Below are 15,884 nucleotides of genomic sequence, written 5' to 3'. Positions count from 1 at the left end.
GCACTTAGGATATCTACATGTGTGATAAGTTTCTGAGCAGTTCTCTCTCCTAGGTTAGTTTTTAACTCCTCTCATTGCCTCTTTGCCATGGGTTTGGGTGGTGGCCTGGGACTATGCTCTGGAGACTCTTCCCTTTTCTCTACCCTCCCCGCCCCCCCAATTTCTTGACACCTTCATTCATCCGGAGATAGTTTCTTATCCAAAGCAAAAATCCCGTCTCTCTTACTTCTCACTAATTATAGGCTCCTTCTATCTTTGCCCTTGTCTTCTAAGATATAAAGATACTACAGACATTCCATCCTAAAAAAATACCCCCATTTAACAAACAACTTCATTCCTTTCCTCCATCCCACATATGGCCAGTTTCTTTTCCCTGCTGGCTTTCTGTGGTTTATAAGATAATATTCAAAACCTTGGTGCTCTAATAACCTGGCTCAGGCCTGCTCCTCAGCCTTATCTTTTGGTGAGCCTTTCTTTTATTCTTCCAGTTACAGTGCAGAATGTCCTTTTTCTATCAAGAGCCTGTCCCTTTGTTTGGATTCCATTCCTTCTCGCTTGCTCAGGAAACTTCCTTTAGTGTTAAGGTCCTCTTTCTTCACCTTTCACAAAAACTCAAATTTCCAATTACACTTAAAAAGTTGTAGAATATGGTAATCTGGGTTCACATTCCCAGAGATGGGAGTGGGGCATGTGCTGTCTATTTTAACACAGTCCCATTGCTTAGGGGCACCAGGGTGGCTCAGTCAGTTAAACGTCTGACTTCCTCTGTCTTCGGCTCAAGTCATGATTGTGAGGTTCCTAGGCTCAAGCCCCATGTCGGGCTTTGTGCTGACAGCTCGGAGCCTGGAGCCTGCTTTGAATTCTGTGTCTCCCTCTCTCTCTGTTCCTCCCCACCTCGTGCTCTGTCTCTGTCTCTCTCTCTCTCTCTCTCTCAAAAATAATAAAAATTAACATTAAAAAAATTTTTTTAAAAAGTGTATCTGTTATCTGACCTCAGATTTACAGATATAACCTTATTTTTCATTCTTTAAAGTACCAGCTATCTGTCCCAGAAGGTGTCTACCTAGGTTGTGTTCCCATGTGTCTTTGGTATCTCTTCCCTTTGTGTGTTAGCTCACAGTGATTTCTCCTCCTCCTGCCACCTGTGGTACATATTTTCATAGATAATGCATTATTCCCCAGTGTGTCTTTTATTTTCAATAAGTGAGCAGACTTCTTGAGGGCGGGGATCATGTTACATCAATTGGAAAGTTTGCTTATGTTTTATACTGAAGAAAATGTATCTTTTAAAAAACTAAAATACAGCTTATTGAGATGCTGGTGAGTGGGATGATGGTATGACATGAGGGCACATGAAAGGTGAAATGACCAGGAATAGCAGATTCATGGCTCTGGTCACAAGCTTACACAAGGGCTTACTTCTGTGGACTGGAAAGACAAGCAGAATTGCCTATACCATTTAGTATGTTCTCTGTTTCGGTCTTTCTCACTTCTCTTTTCCCTCACCTTGTACTTCTTCTTCTCTCTCTCTCTCTCTCTCTCTCTCTCTCTCTCTCTTTTTTTTTGCTAAGCTCAGATAGTTGGGTAGTATGATTCCTCCCACTGTATTCATGAGTTAATTTCTTCATGATGGAACCCCAGTTTACCTTTATGTCTCCCACAGTGGTAGAACCCTGTTTCTCTATGAAAAGAATAAAACTAGTTGAATGAATGAATACAGGAAACAGTGCTTTGGGGGATAGTGAGCAGGAGGTGATGTAAATTAATTATACTTACCATCTGTATGTTTTTCTTTGCAACTAATTTGGTCAGGCAAGAAGCAGCCTAAGAGTTCTGTTTCTTGTACTTGATTTAAAATACCTGTGAGGGGAGAGATTTGGGTCCAGCTATCTCTAAATTCCTTCCTAGTTCTAAACTTTCTAAAATCAACCCCCTACCATTTTTGAAAAAAAAAATTTAATGTTTATTTATTTTTGAGAGAGAGAGAGGGAAAGAACATGAGCGGGGGAGGAGCAGAGAGAGAGGGAGACACAGATCCGAAGCTGAAGTTGAACACTTAACCAACTGAGCCACCCAGTGCCCCTAAGACCCCCACCATTTTTAATGGTCTGATTCTAAAACTATTTAAAGCTCTAGTAGCAAAGCAAAAAAGTACCTATACTGCACACTTATTTCCTGGCAATTTGGTATAATCTTTAGAAGTTAGAATTTCCCTTCTTCTAATTACTCATTTCAGGAATCTGAGGCAGATATTACTGAATTCTGTTGCTTAAACTGTCCCAGTGGAATCAAATTAAAGTAACTTTGATTTAAGTTCTGATCTCTGATTTAGTATAGTGTTAATTGTATTTAGTATAGGTAAATGAAAGAAGCTATTTAAAAGGTTGAGAAAATAGGGGCGCCTGGGTGGCTCATTCAGTTAAGCGTCCAACTCTTGATTTCACCTCAGGTTGTGGTCTCACAGTTCATGAGTTAGAGACCCACATGCGGCTCTGTGCTGACAACATGGAGCCATCTTGGGATTCTCTCTCTCCCTCTCTCTTCCCCTCCCTTTCTCTTTCTCTCTCTCTCTCTCTCTCTCTCTCTCTCTCTCTCTCTCAAAAATAAATAAAATCTTAAAAATGTCAAAAATTATAAAAGGTTGAGAAAACAAAACTGAGCAAACTGAGGATTCTGCATAGAGTGAAGTACTTTTATTAGAACATACTAGAAAAAAAAAAAACTTAAGATGTAAGTCTTGCTACTTTGACTCTCAGTGATTTAACAAAATAAATTTGGACCAGGCTGCTTTGGGGGAGAGGTTGTTAGTGTATGTGACATAATGAACATTAAAGAAACAAATAAGAGTGCAGTGTATTAGTAAAAGCTTTCATTATTACTTTGTTCTTGGGGAGCAGGGGAACTCTCTTAATTACAAAAGTAATAAGTCAAATGCTGAAAATTTGGAGAAACAGAACAATATAAAAATAAAGGAAAAAAAAAACAGAACAAAACTCATTCGTAAGTCTGCCATGCTGCAGTAATCACTATCCTTGGTAATCACAGTCTCCCCCTACAAACTCAGATATGTTCTCCTTCACTCTAATTTTGTCTTTCTGAGAGTGTCATATAAATGGAACATTTTGAGATGGGCCTCTTCTCTCAGCATGCTTGTGAAAGCCATCCAAATTGTTGCATGCATCATTACAATGTTCTTGTTTGTTGCTGAGTAATATTCCATTGAATGGATGTACCACAGCTTATATCCATTCAGCTATCAAGGACATTTGGGCTGTTTCCAGTTTTTAACAGTTATGAAAACTGGCAGTATTAATGTTCATGTTCAAGTTTCTGTATTACATAAGTTGTCTTTCTCTAGGGTAGGAGTAAACAAACTATGCCCCATGTGCCAAAATTTCCTGTTGCTTGTTTTTACATGGCCTTATGAGCTAAGAATGGCTTTTACATTTGTGAAGGTTTGTAAAAACCAACAACAAAAGAAGAATATAAAACAGAGACCCTTTGTGGCCTACAAAGCTTAAAACACTTAATGGCTGGCCCTTTACAGAAGTTTGCTGGCCCCCGCTCTGGGGTAAATACCCATATTCCTGGGTCATGTGGTAAGTGTATTTTTAACTTTATGAGAAACTGCCAAACTGTTTCCAGAATGGCTATATCATTCTGTATTCCCAACAGCAGTATCTATAAATTCCAGGGTTGGTTTGTTTGTTTTTTTTATCCTTGCCAAAACTCAGTATTAACAGTATTTTTAATTGTGGTCATTCTAATCATGTTTAAGGTCGCTCATCATGGTTTTAATTTGTATTTCCCTAATGATTAATGGTGTTAAACATCTTTTCATATGGTTGTTTGCCAATCTTATATCCTCTTTGGTGAAGCATCCAACTTTTTTGCCTAGTTTTTAATTGGGTGGTTTGTTATCTTACTGTTGAGTTTTCAAAGTTCTTTATATATTCTGGATACAAAGATACCAATCCTTTGTTGGCTATGTGATTGTCTATATTTTCTCCCCGTCTTTTCATCCCCTTACCAGTATCTTTTGCCTAGCAAAAGGTTTAAGTTTTGATGAAGTCCAATTTACTGGTTTTTTTCTTTTATGAATTGTGCTTTTCATGTTATGTCCAAGAACACTTTGCCTAGACCCAGATGATGGATGTTCTCCTAAGTGTTCTTCTAGAGGTTTTGTAGTTCTGAGTTTTACATTTAGCTCTCTGATCTGTTTTGAATTATTTGTTGTATAAGGTATGGGTTGAGGTTTCATACTTTTGTAATTTTGTTTGTTGATAAGACTATTTGTTTCTCCATGGGATCAACATTACACCATTGTCAGAAATCACTTAGCCATATTTGTGTGTTCTATTTCTAGATTCTCTTTTCTGTTCTGTTGATCTATGTGTCTGTCCCTTCACCAGTACCACACCATCTTGATTACTGCAGCTTAATAGTGAGTTTTAAAATTGGGTAGTGTGATTCCTCCAAGTTTATTCTTCTTTTTCAAATTTATTTTGGCTATTCTAGTTTGTTGGCCTTTCTTTATAATAAAATTTATAAATCAGTAAATCTAATTGTATCTGAAAAAATTCTTACTGGGACTTTGATTAGAATTACATTATATTTGTAGATTAATTTGTGGGAGAATTGGCTTTTTACTGTGTTGAATCTTTCAGTCCACAAACGTGATATTCATTTCATTTTGGTCTTCTTTGATTTCTTCCATCAATGTTTTATAGTTTTTAGCATATATATCCATTTATATGTTTTATATTTATATCTAAGTATATTTTTGAACTATTATAAATGGGATTTAAATATTTTTTATTTCCTCTTGTTCATTTCAAGTATAAAAAAGATTGATATTTTGTGTGTTGACTTTGTATCCTGGAACTTTATTTTTTTTTTAAGTTTATTTATTTTGAGAGAGATTGAGAGAGAGCACAAGTGGGGTAGGGGCAGAGAAGGAGAGAATCCCATACCTGTTCCATGTTGTCAATGTGGAGCCCAATACGGGGCTTGATCTCACAAACTATGACCTGAGCCAAGATCACTTAATCAACTGAGCCACTCAGGAGCCCCATCGTGCAACTATATTAAACTCTAATTAATAATGAAAGCTTTTTATAGATTAGTTGGGATATTCTACATAGAGTCATGCCATTGTGAATATGAACAGTTTTATCTCCCTTTCCAACCTGTAGGACTTTTTTTTTTTTCTTGCATTATTGAATTGGCTAGGCCTTCTGGAATACTGTGAAGTAAGAAAAAGGAGTTTGATATCCTTGCCCCGCTCTGAATCTTATGGATAAAACATTAGTATATAATTGCTACTAAATATTATGTTAGCCTTGGGTTTTGGGTAGAAACACTTTATTACATTGAGGAAATTCCTTTCTATTCTTAATTTACTAAGCATTTTTATTATGAATGGATAGTGAAATTTGTTAAATGCTTTTTGTGCATCAATTCATATGTGTCTTAGTCCATTCAGGCTGCCATACAAAATATCATAGTCTGGGTGGTTTATAAACAACAGACATTTATTGCTCACAGTTCTAGAGAGTGGCAAGTCCAGGATCAAGGTGCCATCATTTTCTGGTGAGAGCTCTCTCTCTGCCCTTCTCACTGTGCCCTCACATGGTGGAATGGGCTGGAGAACTCTGTGGGATCTCTTTTATAAGGACACTAATCCCATTCATGAAGGCCACACCCTTGTGACCTAATTACCTCCCAAAGACCCCACTATTAGCATCACCTTTGGGGGTTAGGATTTCAACAAAAGAATTTTGGGGAGACACAACCATTCAGACCATTCAGACCAGAGCAATATGATCAAAAGGTTTTTCTTATTTAGACTGTTAACATGGTGGATTGCATTCATTGATTTCTGATACTGAACCAACCTTGCATTCCTGTGATAAATCTTACTTGGTTGTGGTGTATACTGTTGGATTCCACTTACTAATATTTGTTGAGGATTTTAATGTATATTAGTCTATAGTCTTGTGTTTTTCTGGTTTTGGTATCAGGGTAATGGTGGTCTCATAAAATAAACTTGAATGTGTTCTGTTTTCTGGAAGAGATTTTTTTAGAATTGGTGTTCTTAAATGTTTAGTAGAATATGCCAGTGATAACCATTTGAGCCAGAAGAATTATTTTTTGGAAGGTTCTTGCCTGTGTAAATCAATTTCTCTCATAGAGATAGACTTTCAGATTATTTACTTAATCTTCAATGAATTTGTCAGTTTGTGGTTTTCAAGGAATTGATTCATTTCACTCAAAAATGTCAAATTTGTGTTTGCAAAGTTGCTCATAATATACCCTTACTTTTTTAAAGTCTTTGTGGTATGTGTAATGATGCCCTGTCTATCATTCCTGACGTTGATAATTTGGGGAGTTTTTGGTTAGTTTTGCTAGAGGTTTATAAAACTGTGTTGACTTTCTTAAAGAGCTCCATTTGATTTTATTGATTTTCTCTATTTTTTTTGTTTTCTATTTTATTGATTTCATCGGTTTCTGCTCTTTTGATTCTTTGGTACTCTGTTATCCACTTAGGACTTATTTATATCCAAAAAAGATTTTCGATTTCTGTATGAGTTTATTCACTGACTGACTCAAAGAACATATTAAAAAGTCATGTCTTCTAAATTTGTGCATGTGTTTTTTAGTCTGGCTTATCGCAGTATAATTTGCAGTAAATAAATTACAGTAAAATTTACCTTTTGTAGTTTATAGTCTGTGAGGTTTTTTTTAAATGTTAAGTAACCTTCCTTCCTCAAATTAATTCTGTTTTGTGAGTCAGTATAATGGCTTTACCATCACTGTTTTTAAGGAATTTGTGGTGGATTCTTATTGTTTTTATTTTCTTTTTGAGATGTGAACTATCCTGATCAATACTAGTCTATAACTTTTAGGGGAGGTTTATTGTTAAGTTAGAAAGAGAAAGAGAGAGAGAGAGCAAGTGTGTGTATGTGGTGGGCGGTAGGTGATGATCTTTGACTTTCATTTTTAACAAGAATTTTAAAAATTCAGTTACAACTAGAGAAGTTTCTTCCAGATTTTATTCAGTTGTCCTTCATTCCCTTTGGAAATAGTGGACCTGACCCAGTTCTTTTTTGAGAATACATTTCATAGAACAGTGTGTTAAAATATTTTTGTTCTTTCAATCAAGTACAGTGTAAGAACTGGCAGGCATCCATAGCTTCTATTCTTTAACATGCACATAATTCTATTCTTTGGTTAAGATATTGACTCCATTATTATACTTACTTTTTCTGGTATAGCAAGGTTTGAACTGAGCAACATAGCTACTTCATACATAATAAATTATTTGTCTCTACAAACATTTTTACCTTGATTTTGTTAGTCACATGACTTTCTAACAGTGATCTTTGAAGTATATAGTGGTATGGTAAAAGTATAGTAAAAGAATACCATAAATATTGGAAATTAAATATGTTTGGGTTTTTTGGAGTTTTTTATTTTAGAGAAAGAGAGAGAGCGTGAGTGGGTGGGGGGGAGAGAGAATCTTAAGCAAACCCCACACTTATCACAGAACCCAATGCAGGACTCAATCCCACGACCCTGGGATCATGACCCAAACTAAAATCAAGAGTAGGACGGTAGGGCCACCTGGGTGTCTCAGTCAGTTGGGCATCCGACTTCAGCTCAGGTCATGATCTCACAGTTAGTGCCCATATCGGGATCTGTGCTGACAGCTCAGAGCCTGGAGCTTGTTGTGGATTCTGTGTCTCCCTCTCTCTCTGCTCTCTGTCCCTCCCCCGCTCTCTCTCTCTCTCTCTCTCTCAAAATAAGTAAACATTAAAAGAAAAAGAGTGGGACCCTCAACCAACTGAGTCACCCAGGTGCCCCAGAAATTAAATTTATTGAATGAAATTTAGATTTTATAAAATTCAGGATGACTTTGTTACTATATCAGGATCATTTTTTTAAATTTTTTTTAAGTTTATTTTATTTTTGAGACAGAGAGAGACAGAGCATGAACGGGGGAGGGGCAGAGAGAGAGGGAGACACAGAATCGGAAGCAGGCTCCAGGCTCTGAGCCATCAGCCCAGAGCCCGACGCGGGGCTCGAACTCACGGACCGTGAGATCGTGACCTGAGCTGAAGTCGGACGCTTAACCGACTGAGCCACCCAGGCGCCCCTATCAGGATCATTTTTTAATAAAAAAGTTGTTTGGGCTACCTTTACTTATTTGATTTAATATCCCATGTGGGTCTTAATAAGTTGACATTTAGTTTGAAAAGAAATTTTGGCCAAGTTGTGGCTGTAAGATAAAACATATATTAGATTAACTCTTAATGATTATACCCTGAAAGGATTGTAGAAACTAACATTGAGAGCCATTTATAATGCATAACATAAGATGCATAACATTAGATGTCTGTTGAAATGTTCTAGATGTTTAAAGTACAGCGCCATTTTTTCCCTATATATGATAAGAAAAAAAAAGCTATAACTTGGGGGGAATAGAATGGAAAAGAGAGAAAAGGGATGGGGAGAGCTGAGGCGGCTGAGGTATATTAGTTTCAAGGGACTGCTATCACATAACAAAGTAGTACAAGCTGGATGGCTTCAAACAAAAGAAATTGCTTCTCTCATGGTTCTTGTTGGTTTGAAGTTCTAAAATCAAGATGTCGGCATGGTTGTGCTCTCTCTGAAGGCTCTAGGTGAGGATCCTTCCTTGCTTCTTGCTGCTTCTAGTAGTTGTCCTCAGTCCTTATGCTGTAGATCTGTCACTCCAGTCTCAACCTCTGTTGTCACGTGGCATTCTCCCTGTGTATATCTCTGTCCACATTTCCTTCTTCTTAAAGGACACCCGTCATATTGGATTTAGGTTGAGGGCCCATTTACAGATATAGGATGGATATAAACTGGGGGGGAGGGGACGCTATTCAACCCAGTTCAAAGGGTTCTAAATTCAATTTAAATTTTGAGATAAGCCAACACACTAGATTTATCTGCCTTATACAAAGCAAACAGGTAAGATACATTTTACGTAAAAATTTTTTATTTGCAATTATATTCACTTACATGCTTTCCCATTGTGTAGGCCCAGGCCTAGGTATCTAGCATTTTCCCTTCATGTGATAGAAATTACATTAAAGGAATATTTTGTTATGAAACCTCTGTTTATATAGATGTGGAGCCAGAAGACTTTCCACATTACCTCTTAATAGCTCAATATTTATAGAACCAAGCTAGACTTTTTTTTTGAACGCTTTAACTGCTATTAGAATAATAATTTTGGGGTGCCTGGGCGGCTCAGCCAGTGAGGCATCTGACTTCAGCTCAGGAGGTCATGATCTCACAGTACATGAGTTTGTCAGCTCAGAGGGTCATGATCTCACAGTCCAGGAGTTCGAGCCCTGCATCAGGCTCTGTGCTGACAGCTCAGAGCCTAAAGCCTGCTTCAGATTCTGTGTCTCCCTCTCTCTCTGCCCCTCCCCTGCTCATGGTCTCTCTGTCTCTGTCTCTGTCTCTATCTCAAAAATAAATTAAAAAACATTTTTAAAAATTTAAAAAAAGAATAATACTTTGATTCTTTTTATTTTATATCCACGACATCTAACAGCTCCTGGTGCTGATTTATTGAATGAATAATGCATTAATGAAAGAATGGGGTGTGTGTGTGTGTCTGTGTGTGTGCTTGTCTGTCTCTCTGTCTGTCTCTGTCTATGTTGAAGGGTTGTCAGCAAAGGCATGATAGAATGAATTTTTATTTAGCAAACATATTTCCCTCTATCCTTTTTAAAACCCAACTGGTAGCATCCTTGACACACTGGTCTGAATTTCGTTGTTATTACTTTTAGTATATCATTTCATATTGGTGTACAGATGCTATGATTCATAATATTCCTTTGCATAGATATATAATAATTTACACTTCCTTTTTAATTTTAATTGTGAAAGATAACAGAACATGAAATTTACCATCTTAACCATTTTTAAGTATATACTTCGGCATTGTTAAGTATATTCACATTATTGTGTAGTCAATCTCCAGAACTTTTTTATCTTGCAAAACTGAAACTCTACTATTGAACAACACCATTCCATTTCCCCCTCCTGGAAACCATCATTTTTTTCAATTTCTATGAATTTGAGTTAGTCTCTCTTTTGAATCGTTATCCTCTTTGCTCTTACAAACAAGGCTGCAGTAACTAGCTTTGCATATGTGTCATTCTGCACATAAATACGTATATCTGCAAGATGAATTCCTAGAAGTAGAATTTCTGGGTAAAAAGATTTTTGCATTTCTCAGTTTTGATATATATTGCCAAATTGACTTCCCAAACTGTTGTACCAATTCAGACTCCCCACAGCAATGTACGATAGAGCAGCTGTTTAAATGTGTTTCAGTAGTTAGCATGTCAGCTGAGCTGAATTGGGAACTTGGGAAAGGAAAGGCCGCTCAGTAAGAAAGTTGGTGCTACTGCATTTTTCAAGGGGTTGGGCTCTCTCCCAGTATTCTGTCTCTATTCTTTAAGGATTATTTGATGTACTTTAGTGTAGTTTTATCCTGCATTCACTTAAAAATTTTTAAATAAAACATCTTCCCACATAGTATATAGGCTATTTGAGTGTTGGTAATAAAATAGATTTGAATCTGATAGAATGATTAGAATACCTCACTTTGCAAGGAGGTCCTACAACTTAATACTATATGTTTAGCTCGGCTGAAAATTTCCTTAATACAAAATTCGAAGGTCTTTAAAATCAATGAATAGATGGGTTTTAACAGAAAGGAAAATCAACAGACTGCTTTTCTGAAATGCATTCTTTTTTAAAAATTTTTTTATTTTGTGTGAGAGAGAGAATGAGTGGCGGAGGGGCAGAGAGACAAGAGACAGAGAGAGAGAGAGAGAGAGAGAGAGAAAGAGAATCCCAAGCAGGCTGTGTGCTGTGCTGTCGATACAGGCCTCGATCCCACGATCCTAGGATCTGAGCCAAAATCAAGAGTTGGCCACTTTGCCAACCAAGCCACCCATGTGCCCCTCAGACGAACTCTTACGAGGAGCTCCACTATGTTGGGGTGACAATGAAGGGTGACTGGAGAAGGAAGAAGGCTGGGGGAGGCAGAGCCGGTGGGCTCCACATCTCCTCAAGCCTAGTTCATCCAAATTATTACACACGGGTGGCTTGAGTTCTTTACTTTTAGCAGTGTGTGAGGTTAGTGAGTACTAATGTGTAACCAGCCTCTCGTAATTCATGTCAGACGTTTGAGGAGCCCTAGAAGCTTTGTCTCGTAGAATCCTGATGTGTGAAACTGATGCTCAATTATATTATTTCTCTGAAGTAAATTTACTGTAAAACGAGGCATATTAAAGCAGTTTCCTGCATGGAGATACCACTGTTTTCCTCAGAGTGTATGTATAGGTTTTAGTACAATGACTTTTCATCTGGAGATTTTAAACATTAGTTTTCTTATATTCAAATGAAACTATTTGCATATATTTGTGATGTTTTCACATTTTATTATAAAGTAGAAATACACTTAATTATGCAGTATATTTGAAGGGTTCTGGAGACCTTCTCCCAATCATGATCAACATCAGTGGTTTGGAATTCATTCCCTCAGAATTTTTTAACGTATAAAATAATATTTAAATTTTATTCCTTCTTTAAAAAGGTGGAATCATGCTATATATACTGTTTTGTGATTTGCTTTACTTGATAACAGGTCCTTTCTGGGTTAGTGCATAGAGATACATTCTGGTCTTTAAGTGGACATATACTCTTCTATTATATCATAATTTTGTTATCCGTTCCCCTGTTGGTAAACATTGGAGTTCCAATAAGTATCACTTATGCATGTATCTTTACCTATTTGGACAAATGTTTCTGCAGGATAAATTCTAAGAAGTAGAACTTATATATCAAAGGATGACCATTTTACATCTTAATGGGTATTTTGGTGCTCTATAAAATGTTACATCAATATGTCAACATCCTGATATTTATAGGAAATAAACTTAGTTCAGACTTTAAGAAGTTTTAGCGAGGTGATGTGTCATCATTGATGTACACCAGTTGTTCTAATATAAGGTTTTTAGTAATGTAAAACCTTTAAAGTGACAGCTTTTTTATTCTTACAGTGATGGAATGGGGGGATGATATTAAAGCGGTTTCCAAAGATGAAGCAGTAATGTTGGTGAATCATCAGGCAACAGGAGATGTATGCACTCTGATGATGTGCCTCCAAGACAAAGGACTGGTAAGCCATCCTGAACGCAGAGGTGGACGGGAGAAGGGGGAGGTTAACAAAGAATCAATTCAAGTATCTTACTGGGGTTTGGAACATAAACTTTAATATGTATACTTTTTCTGAAAATTGAGAAAATTTTAAAAAGAAAAATATATACAATTCTAAGTAATTCTGACTATAATTAGAATTCTAATCTATAATTCAAAATATTATTCTAACTCCAGGACAGGAATTTGGAGACTTTCAAAAAAGTAGCTGGAAAATAATGTGAATGAGCTGTTTTTTTTAAAAATAATTGAGGTAAAAGCAGAGTTAATATGGTTCAAATCGGGGACTGTCTTGAGGTGAAGTGGTGGATCACTGGTTTGAGAAATACACAAAAAGCAGTAGTGTTTAAGAGAGAGGTCCGTGAATTAGATGATCTCGGGGATCTTTAGCCAGAAGGAAAAAAGGTAAATATTTTGGATTTCCTTTACAAAGGAAATTGAACAGAAAGATACTACACCCATTTTATTAAGTGTTACTAGGCTGTGTGAACTGTTTTACAGTTTACATGACTTATATTAATAAGTCAAGATAAAATATATCCATCAACTGGGTGGGTTTAAAATAAATTCAGTCTTTAGCATTAAAAGAATTATCACCTTAGGGGCGCCTGGGTGGCGCAGTCGGTTAAGCGTCCGACTTCAGTCAGGTCACGATCTCGCGGTCCGTGAGTTCGAGCCCCGCGTCAGGCTCTGGGCTGATGGCTCGGAGCCTGGAGCCTGTTTCCGATTCTGTGTCTCCCTCTCTCTCTGCACCTCCCCCGTTCATGCTCTGTCTCTCCTGTCCCAAAAATAAATAAACGTTGAAAAAAAAAAAATTAAAAAAAAAAAAATTATCACCTTAGAAGTTGAAGAGGTTGTGTTACTAGAAAACCAAATAAATGGAAAGTGTATAAATTAATGGAGTTAATATTTATCCTAATAGTAAAGAAGCAAATCAAAGAAGTTTATTAAGTGCTTCATATTCATAATCAGTGACTGCAAGGATAGAACACCATCCTGTAAGACACTATCCTCATAAAGGAATGAACAGTCCAGCAGAGGAAAGTGTAGCAAAGTGAAGAGTATTCAGTAGAGAGGGTGCTCCCCATGATAGGCATAGAAGACTTTGTAGAGGGGCAAGGACATAAGCGTGGCCTAGTTAGAGTGGTGAAGCAGGGGCCTTCTTCCTTAGTGAAATACTCTTGGCCAGAACACCAAGGCAAGACTAAGCCTGGGGTGTTTAGGTCCTAGAGATTTTGACTCAGTAGGTCAGGGAGGGGTCATAAAATGAGGTGAGAGTAAAGGAAAATATGTTTGATTACTGCAGAATCTTTTCTTGTTTATCTGAAAAGCAGAAGCATAATGTCACTGGAATGTGGAATAAATTCAATCCTTTCTTGAACTGTTAAAAGAATGTTGCTGTATAAATATATTTACATTTATAATAATATTTATTACTTGTGATATTAAAATTTTGTAAAAACTAGATTATTTGGTCTTGTATGAAAGAGAATCCCCAATTAACAGACATTTTTAATCTTACTGATGGGATCATTACACTCACAGTGATTATTCTGAAGGCTTACAGTGTCCTTGATTGGTTTTTGAATTTCAAAGAATGATTACAGTGGTCAGTATAAATACACCTAACTTTAGTGCTCTAACCCCAGTTTGGCATGGATGATAACTGTATTAACTAGAATATTAGATAACCTGAAATTCACCAATTGTGTGAACAAAAGAAAATTTAGTTTGTTTGTTTCCTTTTATAAAAAGATTTCTGTTAGTTTGTCTTAGGTTCATTTTTCTGTCCAGATTATGATCTGATATTAGTGAGTAAATATTAGTACAATCTTGAGGAATTTTTTTTATCTTCTTTCATAAAGGGTAATAGAGAAATATAAAGCTGGAAGCATTATAATCTCTCCCTCCTGCACCTATCAAGTATAAGGCAATATTAATTTTCATTTACCAGTAAGAATGTTTGCTTGATTTATTGAATATTCCATGGGTATATTCAAAGAAAGAAGGCTAATGCTAAATTGTGGCCCAATTTTAAAAAATATTAGTTTAATTGTGATGTGAGTGTAAACAGCTTTTGGAATTCAGGAATCTTCTTGTAACACCCGTTAGTGTTACTCAGTGGGCGTCCTGTTGGCATTTTGGTAGGACTGTTGTGTTGTGTTCTGAACTGTTCTGGCTGTTGCTGGATGTTTTCCATACTAAGTGCCGGTAGCATGAGCTAGTCAATGTGACAGCCAAAATTGGCCTTAGAAATTTCTAAAAGGGAGAACCATTGACTTTACTATAATTTCAGAAGGATATAAAGAACGGAGTCCTTCATGTAAGCCTCTCTAGATCTTTTGATATGTAGAAAATCTGTGCTTCCAGATAAAGAATAATTGATATGGGCCAATTTTGTTTCTTGAAGATATCTAAGAAATTTCTCAGTGACAGGCCTATGAAACGTTTACAAGAGTTGCTTCAGGCAGCTGGTATTTACTGAGCTTCTTTTGAGGAATATGAAACAAAGGATTAATTGTATTTTCTAAATGTGCTGGTACCTTTTAAATAAGTATCTGTGACTTGAGGCATGTTCTTTTATGGCAATTGATGATAAAACTAAAAACTTCTTTTATTTGTCAAAAGAACTTTATTAGACATGTAATAAACATTTACTGACTTGTAACATTTCCCCTAAAATAAGTTAGGACTTGGGGCACCCGGGTGGCTCAGTTGGTTGGGAGTCTGACTCTTGATTTCGGCTCAGGTCATGATCTCACGGTTAGTGAGTTCAAGCCCTGCGTCAGGCTCTTCGCTGATGCTGCAGAACCTGCTTGGGATTCTCTCTCTGCCCCTCCCCCACTTGTGTGTGCATGCATACATGCACTCTCTCTCTCTCAAATAAATAAACTTTAAAAAATAAATAAAATAAGTTAGGACAGAATTATCCATACAAATCTTAGAAGATAGCTTGGCTATCTTATTGAACTGATTGGTTTTAGGTGACCTTCTAACTGAAGAGGCAAATCCACTGTAAGTACAAGGTTAAGTTATATACATTAAATACATTAAAGCTAGGACAAGTAAAGCTCGTTCCTTTAGTGTTGGTATTTTAAACCCAGAAATTAACAAATTGCCACTAAACTTCATACTGTGTATAAAGCTCAAGTATTTTATAGGTTGAAGTCACTTGCTTTCTGTTTTGTTCCTTGGGGCACTTTTCAACAGATTTCATTTAGTTCAGATTTCAGTTTATTTAAACAAGTAGTCATCATTACAAAACAAGACTGAAAAGTGAGATGTTGGTGATCATTTTATTCTGTATTAGTTGACTAGGGGAATCAGTACTTCACTGGGCATGTATCTTTATTTTGTAAAGTGATTTAACATAGTAATGTGAATGAAGTATGAGTTGTGTAATTGACCTATTTAGTGATGCTGAAAAATTATGCTGGAAGCTTTAATGTTACATTCTTTGTCAGCTTTTTTAGTGTTTTTGTAAAAGCAGCAATGGTATTGATGCTTATTTTTTCCCTAATATTTAAGTTCATATAATTTGGTGTTTAGAGGTGAAGTTTACATATGTTATTCCCATAGAAACCAAAGTAGAGCTCTGTTGCACTCTTGATTGA

General features: G+C 36.5%; 1 protein-coding gene across 4 annotated transcripts in view; it reads left to right on the top strand.

Moving 5' to 3' along the window:
* LPGAT1 (lysophosphatidylglycerol acyltransferase 1) overlaps positions 1–15,884 on the top strand; it is a 116,468-nt gene that overhangs the window by 58,859 nt on the left and 41,725 nt on the right. For all 4 annotated transcript variants that reach the window (XM_045452459.1, XM_045452457.1, XM_045452461.1 and 1 more), the window contains one exon: positions 12,114–12,232. In XM_045452459.1, the coding sequence (XP_045308415.1) occupies positions 12,114–12,232 (119 nt within the window). The remainder of the gene's footprint in view (positions 1–12,113; positions 12,233–15,884) is intronic.

Source organism: Leopardus geoffroyi, chromosome C3 (genome assembly GCF_018350155.1).
Source record: "Leopardus geoffroyi isolate Oge1 chromosome C3, O.geoffroyi_Oge1_pat1.0, whole genome shotgun sequence".
Classification (NCBI taxonomy): domain Eukaryota; kingdom Metazoa; phylum Chordata; class Mammalia; order Carnivora; family Felidae; genus Leopardus; species Leopardus geoffroyi.
The sequence above is the reverse complement of the archived record's forward strand: the minus strand, read 5'-3'. Positions and strand labels throughout refer to the sequence as shown.